Source organism: Barbus barbus, assembly GCF_936440315.1.
Source record: "Barbus barbus genome assembly, chromosome: 24".
Lineage (NCBI taxonomy): Eukaryota > Metazoa > Chordata > Actinopteri > Cypriniformes > Cyprinidae > Barbus > Barbus barbus.
Genome location: NC_136752.1, coordinates 22,509,325 through 22,522,669, shown reverse-complemented (window position 1 = coordinate 22,522,669; position 13,345 = coordinate 22,509,325). Strand labels below are relative to the sequence as shown.

The following is a 13,345-nucleotide window of genomic DNA, read 5'->3' as shown; positions in this document are numbered from 1 at the left end:
GACGTAGACATTTTAAATACTATTTAGTTATTTACAGTTTTATTGAGGTAATCTAAAAGTCCAATAAGCAATTCATCTGCCCACCAACATTGTAATGTGACACCCATTCTTTTGGGCTATGGACATTTCACTCCAAGTAAAAGAGGAAAAATACAACTAAATGCGCACAATACATACATAAAACAAGACTACATGCACTTTCCATTTATAAAAGTAAATGACCTACTTGAATATCAACGTTGTTTCAAAAAAAGAGAAAATATAAATAAAACACGTAGGCTATAGCAGTTTAACAGCTAACTCAGTTTCTAATAGTAGCCTATTATTAGGATTCATTTTAGACGATATTTGTAACATTCATTAAAACGTATCTTGTGGTCAAATTCTATTTCCACTAATCAGAGCCCTTTATTGTCAGCGAAAGTTAAAGAGGGAAAACCACAAGATTAATTTACTTGAGATTTAGTCTGAATATGTAACATTAGGCTAAGTCGCTTGTAAAAGTCACTTACATGATTTCATTGAAGCTCGTCTCGTTGAAGAAGCATTATATCTCTCCTCCTGTTTGAACAAGTTGTGAGAACTCTGAGAGGCAGCCCACCATCAACTTTCATGCGCCACGCCAGTGATTAACACACACATATCATCATCGGAGATATTTTTAAATTAATTGCACTATCTATATTTGATGAATCAACCTGTTCTCCGAGCAGACAGATGCTGGGTAAAGCGTTAACAAGAGTTTACTAGACAAAACTGTGCTTGTCCAACCGCTGGAGGCAGTTCTCAATAGAGCCCCACCCTTCAGTGAGAGAAATCCCGAGGAGACCCCAAAAAGAATAAATAAATAAATAATGAATACTTTGTATTAGTGTTTGGTACGCTAGGATTAAATACGATAATATGAGTAACAATGTAGAACAATGTATAATTAAGCATATATTTACTTTATATTAAATGTATTATTTAGGTATACACACATTTGAATATTAATATTGTTTTTTGTGTAATTTTAAATTACATATATATACACTATATATATATATATATATATATATATATACATATATATATATATATAAAAGAGAACTAGATTTCTTTTTAAAAACTATACATATTAAATATGTAGGCTATTTTATATATATATATATATATATATATAACTAACTACATTTTATTAACTGTATATAAAAATCTATAAACGGGAGAAAGAGACTTTTATATAATATATATAGGCTATATACACATTTTTTCATGACATTTTAAATAAATTACCTGTTAAATTGAAATAAATCAGAAAATAAAAATACAAAATATAGCGTATAGAATTCAGTCATTTTTCTAATTATATTTTCATGAACAAATTATTACTTCTTACTAATTTGTTAAAGACCTTATAAAAGGATTGTAAAGATGAGCTTGTCCTCAGTCACCCATGCTAGCTACTTTGTTTTCAACGTCAGAGAAGATCTTCCAGTTAGATAGTTCTTACAAGTCGGATAACTGTATTTGCATGTACCTCAGATACTTACATTGCAACATTCAGGTCAAATAGTACGCTCCACAGAAATCTCAGGTTATGTCCTTGTAACCAGTTCCTGTTTACGACAAGCATATGAGCTGATGAATGATAATACTACACATTTTGTCATCCTTTATTTGGATGTAGAGCCTGCCTCTTTCTTTGAATTAGATCCCCTGTAGGGGACGGTTAGGTTTTGATCTATTGTGGGTGTGAGAACACATACACAATAACATGGACATTTATTATAGGCTAGCTACATTTATATGTTTTGTTTAGTATTGAGATTTACAGCCACAATGACGTTGTATCACCATAACACAGGAACTTGGCTGAAGATTTTGAATATAAAACAACTACAGAGCCAGAAATTAAGATTTGACCGATCCTTCCAAATTCTTTGCTGTTCACAAATTACTCATTTGTTCTGCTCAATAGCCATTGCAAAATATGGTACATTTTAATGATAATGCAGCATTCATGGTGGTAAAAAAGATTTAACGGCTTTCTCTATTCCCACAGCACTGATAGTGATCAAGTCATAAACTTTATCTGTGTGCGTCAATGTCAATACCCTTAAACACACTATAACAACACTAAAAAGAGATTATAAAGTCAGGAAATTTGATGAATGTGGTCACTCAGAATTTAAGGTTCATTTTTAAAGATTAAAAGACAATGTTATGGTTTAATCCTCCGCTGTAGCGTAAATGCATATGCTGTCCTAGATGGATTTCATCAGAAGCAATAATTACTTTGTAAATTCACTTAAGCCAATTAAACCAGAGTACAAAGAAGTAAGACAGGTGAGATGGAAAATCCCAGGTGATGTTCATTTGCATCCACAGTGAGGCAGGAAAGGATTCAGGCAAATGCAGATGCATGCAGTGATAGCTCAGTCTACTTCCAGATAAGTGCAATGCCCTTTCTATTACACTTCAGGCTAAACTGTGGAAAGAGAGGAAAACAGTGACACCGCTAATGCGACCGCAACAATCACAAGTTGAGCAGAAAACAACAGGAACTGTCTATTGTAATTAGATGTTTCCTGAATATGCACACTGAACTGACCAAGTTCAGTCATGCATAGAGCTGAATGGGTTGTGACGAGTAAAAAAATGACACATCATAACATAACTACACTCAGTGTGTATCACCTTTAGTGCCTTTGAAATACAATATCATCCCCATCTTTCAGTCTGCAGGAATCCTTACTGCGGCACATTTTACTGTTACTGCCACGTGGAATGATTCAAAAATCAACATTATTTATGAACAAAAAAGCATTTATGACAGTGAAGGAGGAAGTCTGTTTCTACAGAAAAGGGTAATCGTGACGTTTTAAAGGTGGGGCATGTAATTTTTCAAAAATGTTTTAGAAAACGGGGTCGAGTACCAAAACAAACTTGTAGCCAATCAGCAGTAAGGGGCATGTCTACTCATGATGTGGAAGAGAGAGCGTTCAGTGAACCGCTGAGCTGAGTGACAGAAAGATAGAGATGGCAGATAAAAAAAACAAAAGGAGGAAAATGTCGGCGGAACAATGAGGCAAGAAGTAGGACCCGTGTAAATATTGGATCAGCTTTTCAGTGCTGGAGAGAACTCAACGAGTTTTATTCTTTGTTTTGTTAATTTGAGAAGTGATATAAATATTTGCGACTGTGAAACAGATGGAAAATTGACAGGCTTGTGCTGCAATTCTATGGACGTTTTGCCCTCCAGGTGCCCGTTTCAGAAAGGAGGTTAAGTGAAAATTCGGAGTATGTTAAGCCTGAAATCAGGGAAACTCTGGGTTTTCCATTTCAAAATGGGAGGTTTGTGTCAAGCCCGTTTCTGAAAGAGAGGTAACTTATACTCAGAGTGAACCTAACCTGGCCTTGAGCAGGTTTTCTTTGGTAAACCCAGAGTTTCTTTCCGTCTCCTCCCCCTTGTGTTAGCAATGTTTTAATACCTCATTCATTAATTCACGCTGTAAAATTGCTTTTCTTACTGAGTATTTTTGTCTTATTTCAAGTACAAATATCTAAAAATTCTTAATATGCAGTTTATATATGAAAAATGGTCTACATTTAGTCTTGTTTCCTGGGGGATTTTCCTTTTAAGTGCATTTTACATAAAACAAGTAAAATTGTCCACCATAGGGTAAGAAAAATAATCTTAATGCAAACGGAAACAATAATATTTTAAATTTCTTACCCCATTGGAAGATAATTTGCAAAATAAGAAAAATGCACTTTAAAACATCGGAGATGCAGAGAACATTATAAGTCCACTGTATGCAGATTTTAAGGAAAGTGTGCATCCCTCTCACACTCATTCTGAGAATGTTTTTCCTGCACAAATCCATCAAAGAGGGGTTTCAAAGGTCAGTGAGGTAAAAATCGGTTTAAATGAGGCTAGTCTGATAAATGACGTGCACTTGATAACATCTTTCTGTGACGTCTGGAAATAACCCAATAATCAGAATTTCCTTCAGGATTTCCGCTGTGGTTGAATGCATTGATGACAAGCATATCCCCACCATCGCCCCTTCTGAAAATTAAACCGATTACTTTATGGAATGGAAGGATGCCAGATGGAGGGGTAGTACAGCCGTAACCACCACCACAGCTGTTAAATAAACAAATTATTCACTATTTTTTTGGTCATCTTTATTTCCTAATACAAAAGCAAAAGTTAATTCTTTTTACTTTTGGATTTTAGAAATCTTCCAATACTTGACCATCTCCTTTTCGTCAGTGGTGCAGGTTCTCCCTCTGCCTTCTTGCTGTCGACAAGTCAGTAGTTCATTTTATTACTCTAATTAAGAAATGTAACTGGTTGGATTAGAGAATATTTAATTAGCCTATGTGAAAAGAGTGTTTAGACTGTGGAAAAAAACTACAGCGCATTGAAATAGACATTGAATGATATTTAATGTCAAATGTTTGTAAAGTCATGCATTTAGCCCACACCCATGGACCTTTCATGTTTAAAGCTTTACCTTGATTGAATTGTGTTTTTATACTTTCCTTTTTAGCTGCTGCCACATTCTTGTTTCTTTTTTCTGTCTTTGGCCATGGGATACCATTAAAATGAACATTAGTTCAATAATTTACAGTTTTCACCTCTGATATTATAACAGTTATTAAGTTATTGACAGTTATTAAGAATTAAAGCTAGGCATTGTAGTACTCGCGCTGACGTCTTTTTGGCGGGAGCCGTTGCCATGGTGAATCGTAATTTCGGCGCTCCGCTGATCATGACTTTTCATAGTCATGGTGCACGCACTTAATTCAGAGTCAACCTACTCAGAGTTGAGTAAACTAACTCAGTTCAGCTGTTCTGTAACCGAAAACTCAAGAGTTTCCCATCTCAGAGTAAGTCAACTCTGAGTTCAAGTTTAAACTCAGAGTTGGTTGAACCTCCGAAATTGAAATATATCAACATTGGCTTCCATAAATCACTTACCCCACCTTTAAACTCACAATTCTGACTCTCTCACAAACCTGAGTTTATATCTAACTGTGAGATGTTAACTCCCTTTTGGGTTTATATCTGACCTGAAAAAGAAAAAGTTGCAATTACTAGATTTATTCTGTAATATAAACGGCTTCAGTAAGAAAATGACTGAAAGTCTTTTTAATTTAATTCAGCCATATAATCTATACACATTTTTGATTGATTTGGTTTAGAATTGCCATTGATTTATTTAAGGCTGTCTGAGCAAAGTTCCAAAGTTAACACTATTATAATCCTTATTCGTGTTCTAACTGCATGTGTGCAATGCTTATAGTTCACGTGATTCAATGCATACACCTTGGAAAGCAGCATATGACGACTACAATTAATAATCAACCACCAAAAAGCTAAATGTGAGATGCTCCTTTTTAATGAGGATGAAGGAAACATGCACTGCAAATGACCAATAAAAGAGCTGACCAAAAAAGATTTATTGTTGATAGTAGCAATGCATAACTAACGGCAGAAAACAGTTACTAGGTAAACTAACTGCAGAATCCTTTCACCTGAAGCATAACTAAAAGTAGTTAAGGGCAAAGTGTCTCTAAAGCTCATGTTGCAGAGAGCTTGAGGTAAGATGAGAAGATTCCTGTTTAAGAGATATCTTGAGACATGCTTACATGTCCATGCATATCTAACCAAACTGTTGTAAAGCCAGAAAAAAAACAAAAAAAAAAACATTAAAACACCTCAAACCATGAATATGTATGAACTCCTCAATTTGAAAGGGTCTTTCATATGCACCTGATTTTTTAGTGTTGTATCTGTATCTCATCGGTCTAGTAATGAGCAACTATTGACATCCAATATGGCAGAAACAGATGTTGTATTGAGTGATGGGGGGTGTCCTGTGGCGTGTCTCTTTTTGATACAGATGGGGCTAAGGAAAAGGCCCCTTTTCAGTTCCTCTGGGCCAGATCTCTGATAAAGTGGTTTTAAGGGGGACAGCACAATGGTCTCATTCTTTGCCAGTGGTTAGTAGCTTCAGGGCCTTCTGCAGATTCTGGATGGCAGTGCCCACATCCTCATATTGCAGTGCACTGCCTGCGTATTTACAGTATTTCTGAGCCCGAGTAAAGTCTTCAGGTGTGAGCCGCTCATTACCTGTAAAAAGAAAATATTTCACGAGTTAAACTTGACACACACTACACGCACACATTACTGTTTAAAGTATTGGGTCCCTTTTTAAAAAAAAAAAAAAAAAATTAACACTTTTATTCAGCAAGGACACATAGAAATTGATCTATTTAAAGCATTGGTCTCAAACTCAATTCCTGGAGGGCCGCAACTCTGCTCAGTTTAGCTCTAACCAGCTCCAAATCACACCTGCTTGGAAGTTTCTAGTGATCCTGAAGAGCTTGATTAGCTGGATCAGGTGTGTTTGATTAGGGTTGGAGCTAAACTGTGCAGAGCTGTGACCCTCCAGGAATTGAGTTTGAGACCAGTGATTTAAAGCAATAGTGAAGTAATTTGCAACTTTTTAAAATATATATTTTTTTAAATGCTGTTCTTTTCAACAGTTTTTCATTAAAAATCCTGAAAAAGTAGCACCTTTTCCACAATTATGCACAACAACTGTTTTCAACATTTATAACAATAAGACATGTTTCTTGAGCACCAAATCAGCATATTAGAATGATTTCTGAAGGATCATGTGACACTGAAGACTTAAGTAATGGCTGCTGAAAATGTAGCTTTGCCATCACAGGAATAACTTAAAAAACATTTATTTTAAAATCGCAATAATGTCAAATAATTAATACTGTATTGTTGATTAAATAAATGCAGACTTAGTAAGGCAACATAAAACAAAAATAACAAACAAACTTTTAAACAGTATAGTGTATATTAAAGGGATACTCCACACCAAAATGAAAATTGAGACATCAATCACTTACCCCCATCTCGTTCCAAACCCGTAAAAGCTTCATTTGTCCTCGGAACACAATTTAAGATATTTTTGATGAAAACCGGGAGGCTTGTGACTGTCCCATTGACTGGATAGAAAATATCTTAAATTGCGTTCCGAGGATAAACAAAGCTTTTAAGGGTTTGGAACGACATGGGGGTAAGTGAATATTGACAATTTTCATTTTGGGGTGGAGTATCCCTTTAAGCTATAAATAATCTATTAGTAAATATAAAAACGAAATAAATATAATATGAGACATATTACCAGATAGCTTCTCTGCTAGTATTTTAATGATTTTCAGGGGAAAATTCTGGGAAAGCCATGCACCCATTTCACACATGCATGTCCCTCCAGTGCCCACCAGCACATTAAATTATAGGGTGATCTGAGGTTGAGCTAGTTTATGAATTCTTAAGTTAAGGCATTTGCCAGTGGGCATGTGAAATATTATAGTCATGGTGCACGAATGCCTTTACCACAATGTAAACTATGCTGGCTCTCACAGTGACACTCTGAGTGACAGTTTGAGCTGAATCCATAATGTGGGAACCAAATAATGAACTGGACAGAGACGACCACCAAAGCACTTGTGAGCTTTCAAAATAGATTTAGGTACAGCATTTCTGGGAACCTACAAAGATCTCTAGATCCTGTCTCCTCTCCAGTATTAATATTTAACCATAATACATTTTTTGCCTCATTCGATAGTACTGCTTGCACCTCGATTACTACAATATACATACAGTCTGGGAAGAGTATAACCACAGAACTCTCTCAACTGAAATGCTCGATTTCAAGAACATTTCAACAAGTTACTACACTGGCAATGTTGTGACCTTGGTCGTCATTTATTTTGGCCGTAGAGGGGGTGAAATATGGACCAGAAGGTGTATGTGCGCATTTATGGGACTCAAACTGGTTCATCTTTGTGTCATTCACAAATATTATTCTACTTGCATGTTGATCAATTGAAATAACACAGAAATAACTGGAAATGGATTACGAATGAGTTGAATATTTGAGGCCTGTTTGGTGGGTGCAGCTGGACAAAAGACTAGCTTAATTAAGACTTTACACGTGACTGCCGGTAAGTACGGGTCCTATGATGTGAGGATTTGTTTAACTAAGATGCATTTTCCAGTTACACTGTAGTGACATGATTCACCCTGGTACTTGTTGTAATTGGTAATTGCTTTGTTATTGTTTGGTGTAGGCAGAGCAGTTGTCTTGGAGGCATGTCGGTATATCAGCTCGTTTGCTGGTCTTGTTCATCACTGTCCTGCAAGAACTGATCACCATTAACTACTCTGAAAATAGTGATTAGATCAGCATGAATTGAGAAAAGGGATTCAATTCATTTAATTCGAAGTCTTTTAACCTATTTATTAGAACAGAAGTAAACCATACTGATTCAGTGTCATATAATATCATACACTTAACCAAAATCATAAAAGGTAAAAGATGTCACATCTAATATATACTACTAATATCTTATGTTAGTAATCTTTTTGACTTCAAAACAACAAAAATAAGGAAAATCAATTCATTTGAGTAATTTTTATTTTATTTATTTTAAATGCTGTTTAAGTTGAATCAGATCTGGGTTTTTTTTTTTACTAATATTAAAACTTAAAAAAAGTTTGTGTTATTTGAAATAAAATAGAATATAAATAAACGTTTTAAAAAAAAAACTAATTTATTTTTAAAATGATCATTAGTAATGTTGGCTTGGCAACTAACTAAAATACATCTACGCTGAAGTACTAATAAAAATAAATTATATAAATAAGAAAAATTTATAAAGCTACCACTTAAAAAAAAAAAAAAAAAAAAAAATCCCAAAATTACTAAAAACTTAATTAAAATGAAAACATTCTAATATTTGATTAAACATAAAAAAATATTAAATAACTACTATTACAGTATTTAAATAATAATAAATCATATACAAATTCTTTATTATTCATTAATTAATACTAAATACCCCCATTTTTCTTAGCTTTTGAAAAGTAAAATGTTTTTGTTGCTTGAACAGTTTCTAATCCCTGGTTTCATGAACACATTCTTTTTACCTTGCTCCATGCAATATCACGTAAACAAGTTTTTAAATGGGTTCAGATATTGTAATTCTGGGAGGATGAGCCCTACCAAAACCACCTCACCTTCAGAGCCTTTTTCACATCACCAAGTAGTGTTCACCAAGTAGTAATTTCAAAGCCAATTAGACGATGTCATGGCTGATATGTTGTGAGAAAGACCTCAATGGTTCAGAAAGGATGGTTTAAAAAAAGCAGTTTGCAGTATGACGATGCAAACTTTTCACATTGAGGTTTTACCTTTTTTCAGGGGGGGGGTCTAAACAATAGTAATAATGATAATAATATTTATGGTGTCATCTTCCTTGTTCGTCCCTGTCTGGGTACCAGTTATGAGAGCAGACAGACTTCAATTAGCCCAAAGAGTAAGAAATGATACTCTGTTTTCAATGTATACACGTCTGGTTGACCTAGAAAAGCAACTTTGCCATATGAAATTTGTATCTGGATAAATTACGTCTTGCATTACAAAATTCTCAGTCTGCTCTATTTCTGGAAATTACAGCAATAATAGACAGTCATTGTATATGAAATGACCTCACTCGTTAGCCAAATTATTTAATTGGCAGGCTGAATGCCAATAGCAGCTTTTGGCACAATCTGCAATAATTCATATTAAAGGTACATTCCAATGACACAATGGCTGGTAGTAAGGGAATGTCATTTTGAGTTTCATCTGTGGCTGTTCCCACAAACTATGGAAAGCCAAAAGAATCAATCTGCTTCCAATAAAGCCTTAATTTATTTCAGGAAATCCAGTGCAATGTCTGATTTTCCTCTGGCTTCATGAGCAGAAAATGAGGTCCATCATATCTGTGAAATGAGGTTCTATGCTTTCTGTAACAACTGTTTGCTGACTTCGGTGAAATTGGATTTCAGTGTAGAGGAGTCATCTTCAAACAACAACCTTACCTTCCTGAGTATTGTTTAGGAGTGAAGGATCGACCACTGGCATGGTTCGTGGAACAGGCACTGGTTTGACAGGCTGTGCTGCTCCAAAAGAGGGGGAAAAGTCCATTAGCTCATAACCATGAAAGCGTTTTTTGCATTTGCAATCATGGCTGATAGGATGATGAAAAACTAATGGATGAATTAACTAGTCCATTTATTTTAGACCACTGTAACTGATTTAGATTTAGATGCGCTCAGCTACCAGCTACGGCTGAGCACAATCTTTCCAAGGAAGAAAAGAACAAAAGGTACATTTTATTTAAAGCAAAGTTCACTTTGGTTTCATCTAAAGAGTCTGAGAGCTGACAGAGTCAAATACAAGAGCAAGGGAATTGAGAGCATGCTATGCATGATCAAATTAAGTGGTTGCACCTCTGGGGTGCCATGTTGCAGATTAGTAATTTCCGTGTCTGGAAGCCGAAGCACTAATCACAGAGGACAGCAGTTACCAGGGGAAACATGCCCCTCATGGGGACCCTGAACCTGCCTTTCTGCGCTTTAGAAAAAAAAACAGGAACCCTAAATGGGAAATATACCAGCAAACATGCTACAGCTCTGTCCCAGTCCTCTGAGAAGTACTAATTAACCTGTATGTTTGAGTCAAGGGATTTGTGTTGTTATGAATGACAAACAGTGTTCATCAGTCGCTGCCCACACAAACTGAGCAAATACTGATTTAAAATTTTGTTATCAAATGCATGGCTATCCATAAACAAGAAACTGTTTATGAAAAAAAACATGAAAAAATACACATTCACTATCAATTAAAGTTTGAGGTTGGTAAGATTGTTCAAAGTTTTTGAAAGAAGTCTCTTGGCCAAGGCTGTCCACCAAGGCTGCATTTATTTGATAAAAAAAAAAAAATACAGTAAAAGCAGTAATAATGTGAAATATCATTACAATTGAACTGTTTCCTATTTTGATATATTTAAAAAATATAAATAATTTATTCTTTTGATTCTAAAGCTGAATTTTTAGCAGCCATTTCTCCAGCCTTTAATGCTATAAGATTCTTCAGAAATCATTCTAATTGCTGATTTGATGCTCAAGAAACATTTTTTACTATTATCAACAGTGACATTTTTTTCAGGATTCTCTGACGTACAGAAAGTGCATATGAACAGCATCTACTTGAAACTGATTTATTTGTATAATTATAAATGTGTTTTTAGTGTCACTTTCTAACAATTTAACGTGTCCTTGCTGAATAAAAGTATTAACTTCTTACTTACCCGAAACTTTTCAAAAGTAGTGTATAGTGAAAGCATGACAGATGGTTATAAAGTACACTTAAGCTCAGCTAGCTTACCTTCTGGATGGGGAATCTCTGCAGGTGTATTGGCTGGGGCGTGTGACCCAGGAGGTATTTGAATATTACTGAAATTGGATGCTGGGGGTTGATTTGATGGGTGGCCGTGGAAAGAAGGCTGAGATTGGGGTGGATTGTGAGGTGCTTCTGAAGGACCACCACCCTCGGCACCAAATTCATCATCTAAAGTAAAGAGGAAAAACAAGTAAATGTGTCAACATTAAGCTTGTTGTGAAAGCATCCAGAAAGATCAACTTTGTTTTGGGAGTACTGATAAAACCAATGCAATTCAGGATGAAGTTTTTATTCCTGGTCATTTTTCCACAACTAATGGAGCTCTGATCTGTCTGCTGCCAGCACTAATCTGGCTTTTCAGTTCTTTCACATTATCCCATTCAGTGCTGAAAAGATGCCCATTTTCACAGCATTATTTTCTCACATAATTTTATCATAAATACAAATCATGGAACAAATGAGTCTCACTGCCAGTCAACTGTTTGAGGGCTTTAGTTGTAAAAGCCTTTGATGTAGTGGCTTCAATCTGAAAATATCAGGGCAACTTCCTGTAGCCAAGGAGATACTTGGCAGCACAGGGAAACAAACACTACACAAAAATGTGAAATTTGGACACGCAGAATTTTATCAGCCGAATCTATTATGCAAGTGACATTTTAGTAAGATTTTATTTAAGCTTGAAACATTTTTGCTCCTCAAATCCCTGGAATAAATTGATGAGGACAGCAATTACACGGAACCAATTTCAATCAAATGCAAGCTGAGCCCTAAGACACCCCAAACTGAGTGATGAAAATAAATAAATAGAACAAGGAAAAAAAGCAAGAAATTTCAATAAACTGCGGCTGGGTTCTTCCATTTGAAATTTAACAACCATCCCACATTCATAATGTTTCTAAAGCCCCTGTGCAGACTCGATTTCGCAAAAATATTATATTACAGTAAAACACAGTTTAGAGGTTAGCACCATATGTATTTGCTTGCATCAGCAAGATTTAATAACAAGGTAAAACTTCAATATAACATTTCTTCATAGGGAACAACTAAATGAAGCATATGAAAAACACATGAATTTTTTTTTGGCTTGATTTAAACATGCTTTTCTTGACGACTTTCCTTTTCCCAGACATGTGTCAGGGGGTTTATTTTCATAATCGGTGGTGAAATAATAAGGGTGGGGCAAGTCAAACAAACATTATGCTATTATGAAAATATGGCCTTCATATGGTTTCTGTGCTGAGGGCTTGATCGGCCAAAGATCAGGGGGATTCCTGGTCAATCCTGGAGGAGAGTTTTGTTCTCAGAGCAAAGCTGTAGGCAGATGAGGAATTGTGAAAAAGGCCATAAGTTGGCAGAATATGACCACGAAAGTCTAGACTTGAGATAGCTTTGTACTGCTACAGTGAAAAGACAGGTTGTGATTACACAAGGATAGCACCACAAAAAAAGCCATCCCTTCTGTTCATAAGAGAAATAATCCACAGAGCTGAGCTATGCGTGAATAAGCAGTGGCTCTGGAGAAAACTCTGAACACCTGAATATATATCATGCTTTCACTGTGAGCAATGAGGGAAATAAATACCAGCTATGTATAACAAACTGCACAGCACATAGAAAATTAATGTTCATTTTGTCTGTTTGAGTAATCCACATATAATTTAAACGAGCACCTGACCCTCTCTGTGGACCAGAAAAAAAAAAAAGTCAAATTCAGAAAAAAGTAAAAAAAAAAAAAAAAAGTAAAAGCTGATTAAAAAGAAAAACTAAAGGTTGTAACCAATGACAAAAAATTAAACAGTAAATAAGAGGATTTATTTTGTGCATACATGTTGCAGGACTTATGCTTTTTTTGTGTGTTTTATTGATTAATCAGTGTGCTACCATTTCCAGGTACTCGAGTGCCAATCCATAATAAAGCTCCCACCTTTCACTGCCCAGTGCATAAGAAACATCGATCAGTTAAAATTATTTTAAAATGCCATTAAAAGTTCTCACCAATGAAAACACTCTGAAAGCCCTTTGTTTTAAGTAGGATGGTG

At 35.3% G+C, this 13,345-nt stretch overlaps 2 protein-coding genes across 10 annotated transcripts in view; both read right to left on the bottom strand.

Moving 5' to 3' along the window:
- LOC306844015 (adhesion G-protein coupled receptor G6-like) overlaps nucleotides 1-799 on the bottom strand; it is a 35,951-nt gene extending 35,152 nt beyond the window's left edge. For 5 of the 8 annotated variants that reach the window (XM_079375830.1, XM_079375835.1, XM_079375833.1 and 2 more), the window contains exon 1: nucleotides 513-799. In XM_079375830.1, coding sequence (XP_079231956.1) covers nucleotides 513-514 — 2 coding nt within the window. In that variant the 5' untranslated portion in view covers nucleotides 515-799. The remainder of the gene's footprint in view (nucleotides 1-512) is intronic. The other 3 variants (XM_079375829.1, XM_079375832.1, XM_079375831.1) reach the window with 2 other exon arrangements.
- Nucleotides 800-4,539: 3,740 nt separating this feature from the next.
- The window catches only part of LOC306843785 (vacuolar protein sorting-associated protein VTA1 homolog), a 30,472-nt gene continuing 21,666 nt past the window's right edge, over nucleotides 4,540-13,345 (bottom strand). The window contains exons 6-8 of one of the 2 annotated variants that reach the window (XM_079375455.1): nucleotides 11,292-11,474; nucleotides 9,944-10,021; nucleotides 5,373-6,127 (exon numbers count right to left, since the gene is read on the bottom strand). In XM_079375455.1, the coding sequence (XP_079231581.1) occupies nucleotides 5,982-6,127; nucleotides 9,944-10,021; nucleotides 11,292-11,474 (407 nt within the window). In that variant the 3' untranslated portion in view covers nucleotides 5,373-5,981. Of the gene's footprint in view, nucleotides 6,128-9,943; nucleotides 10,022-11,291; nucleotides 11,475-13,345 lie in introns of both variants that reach the window. The other variant, XM_079375456.1, reaches the window with a different exon arrangement.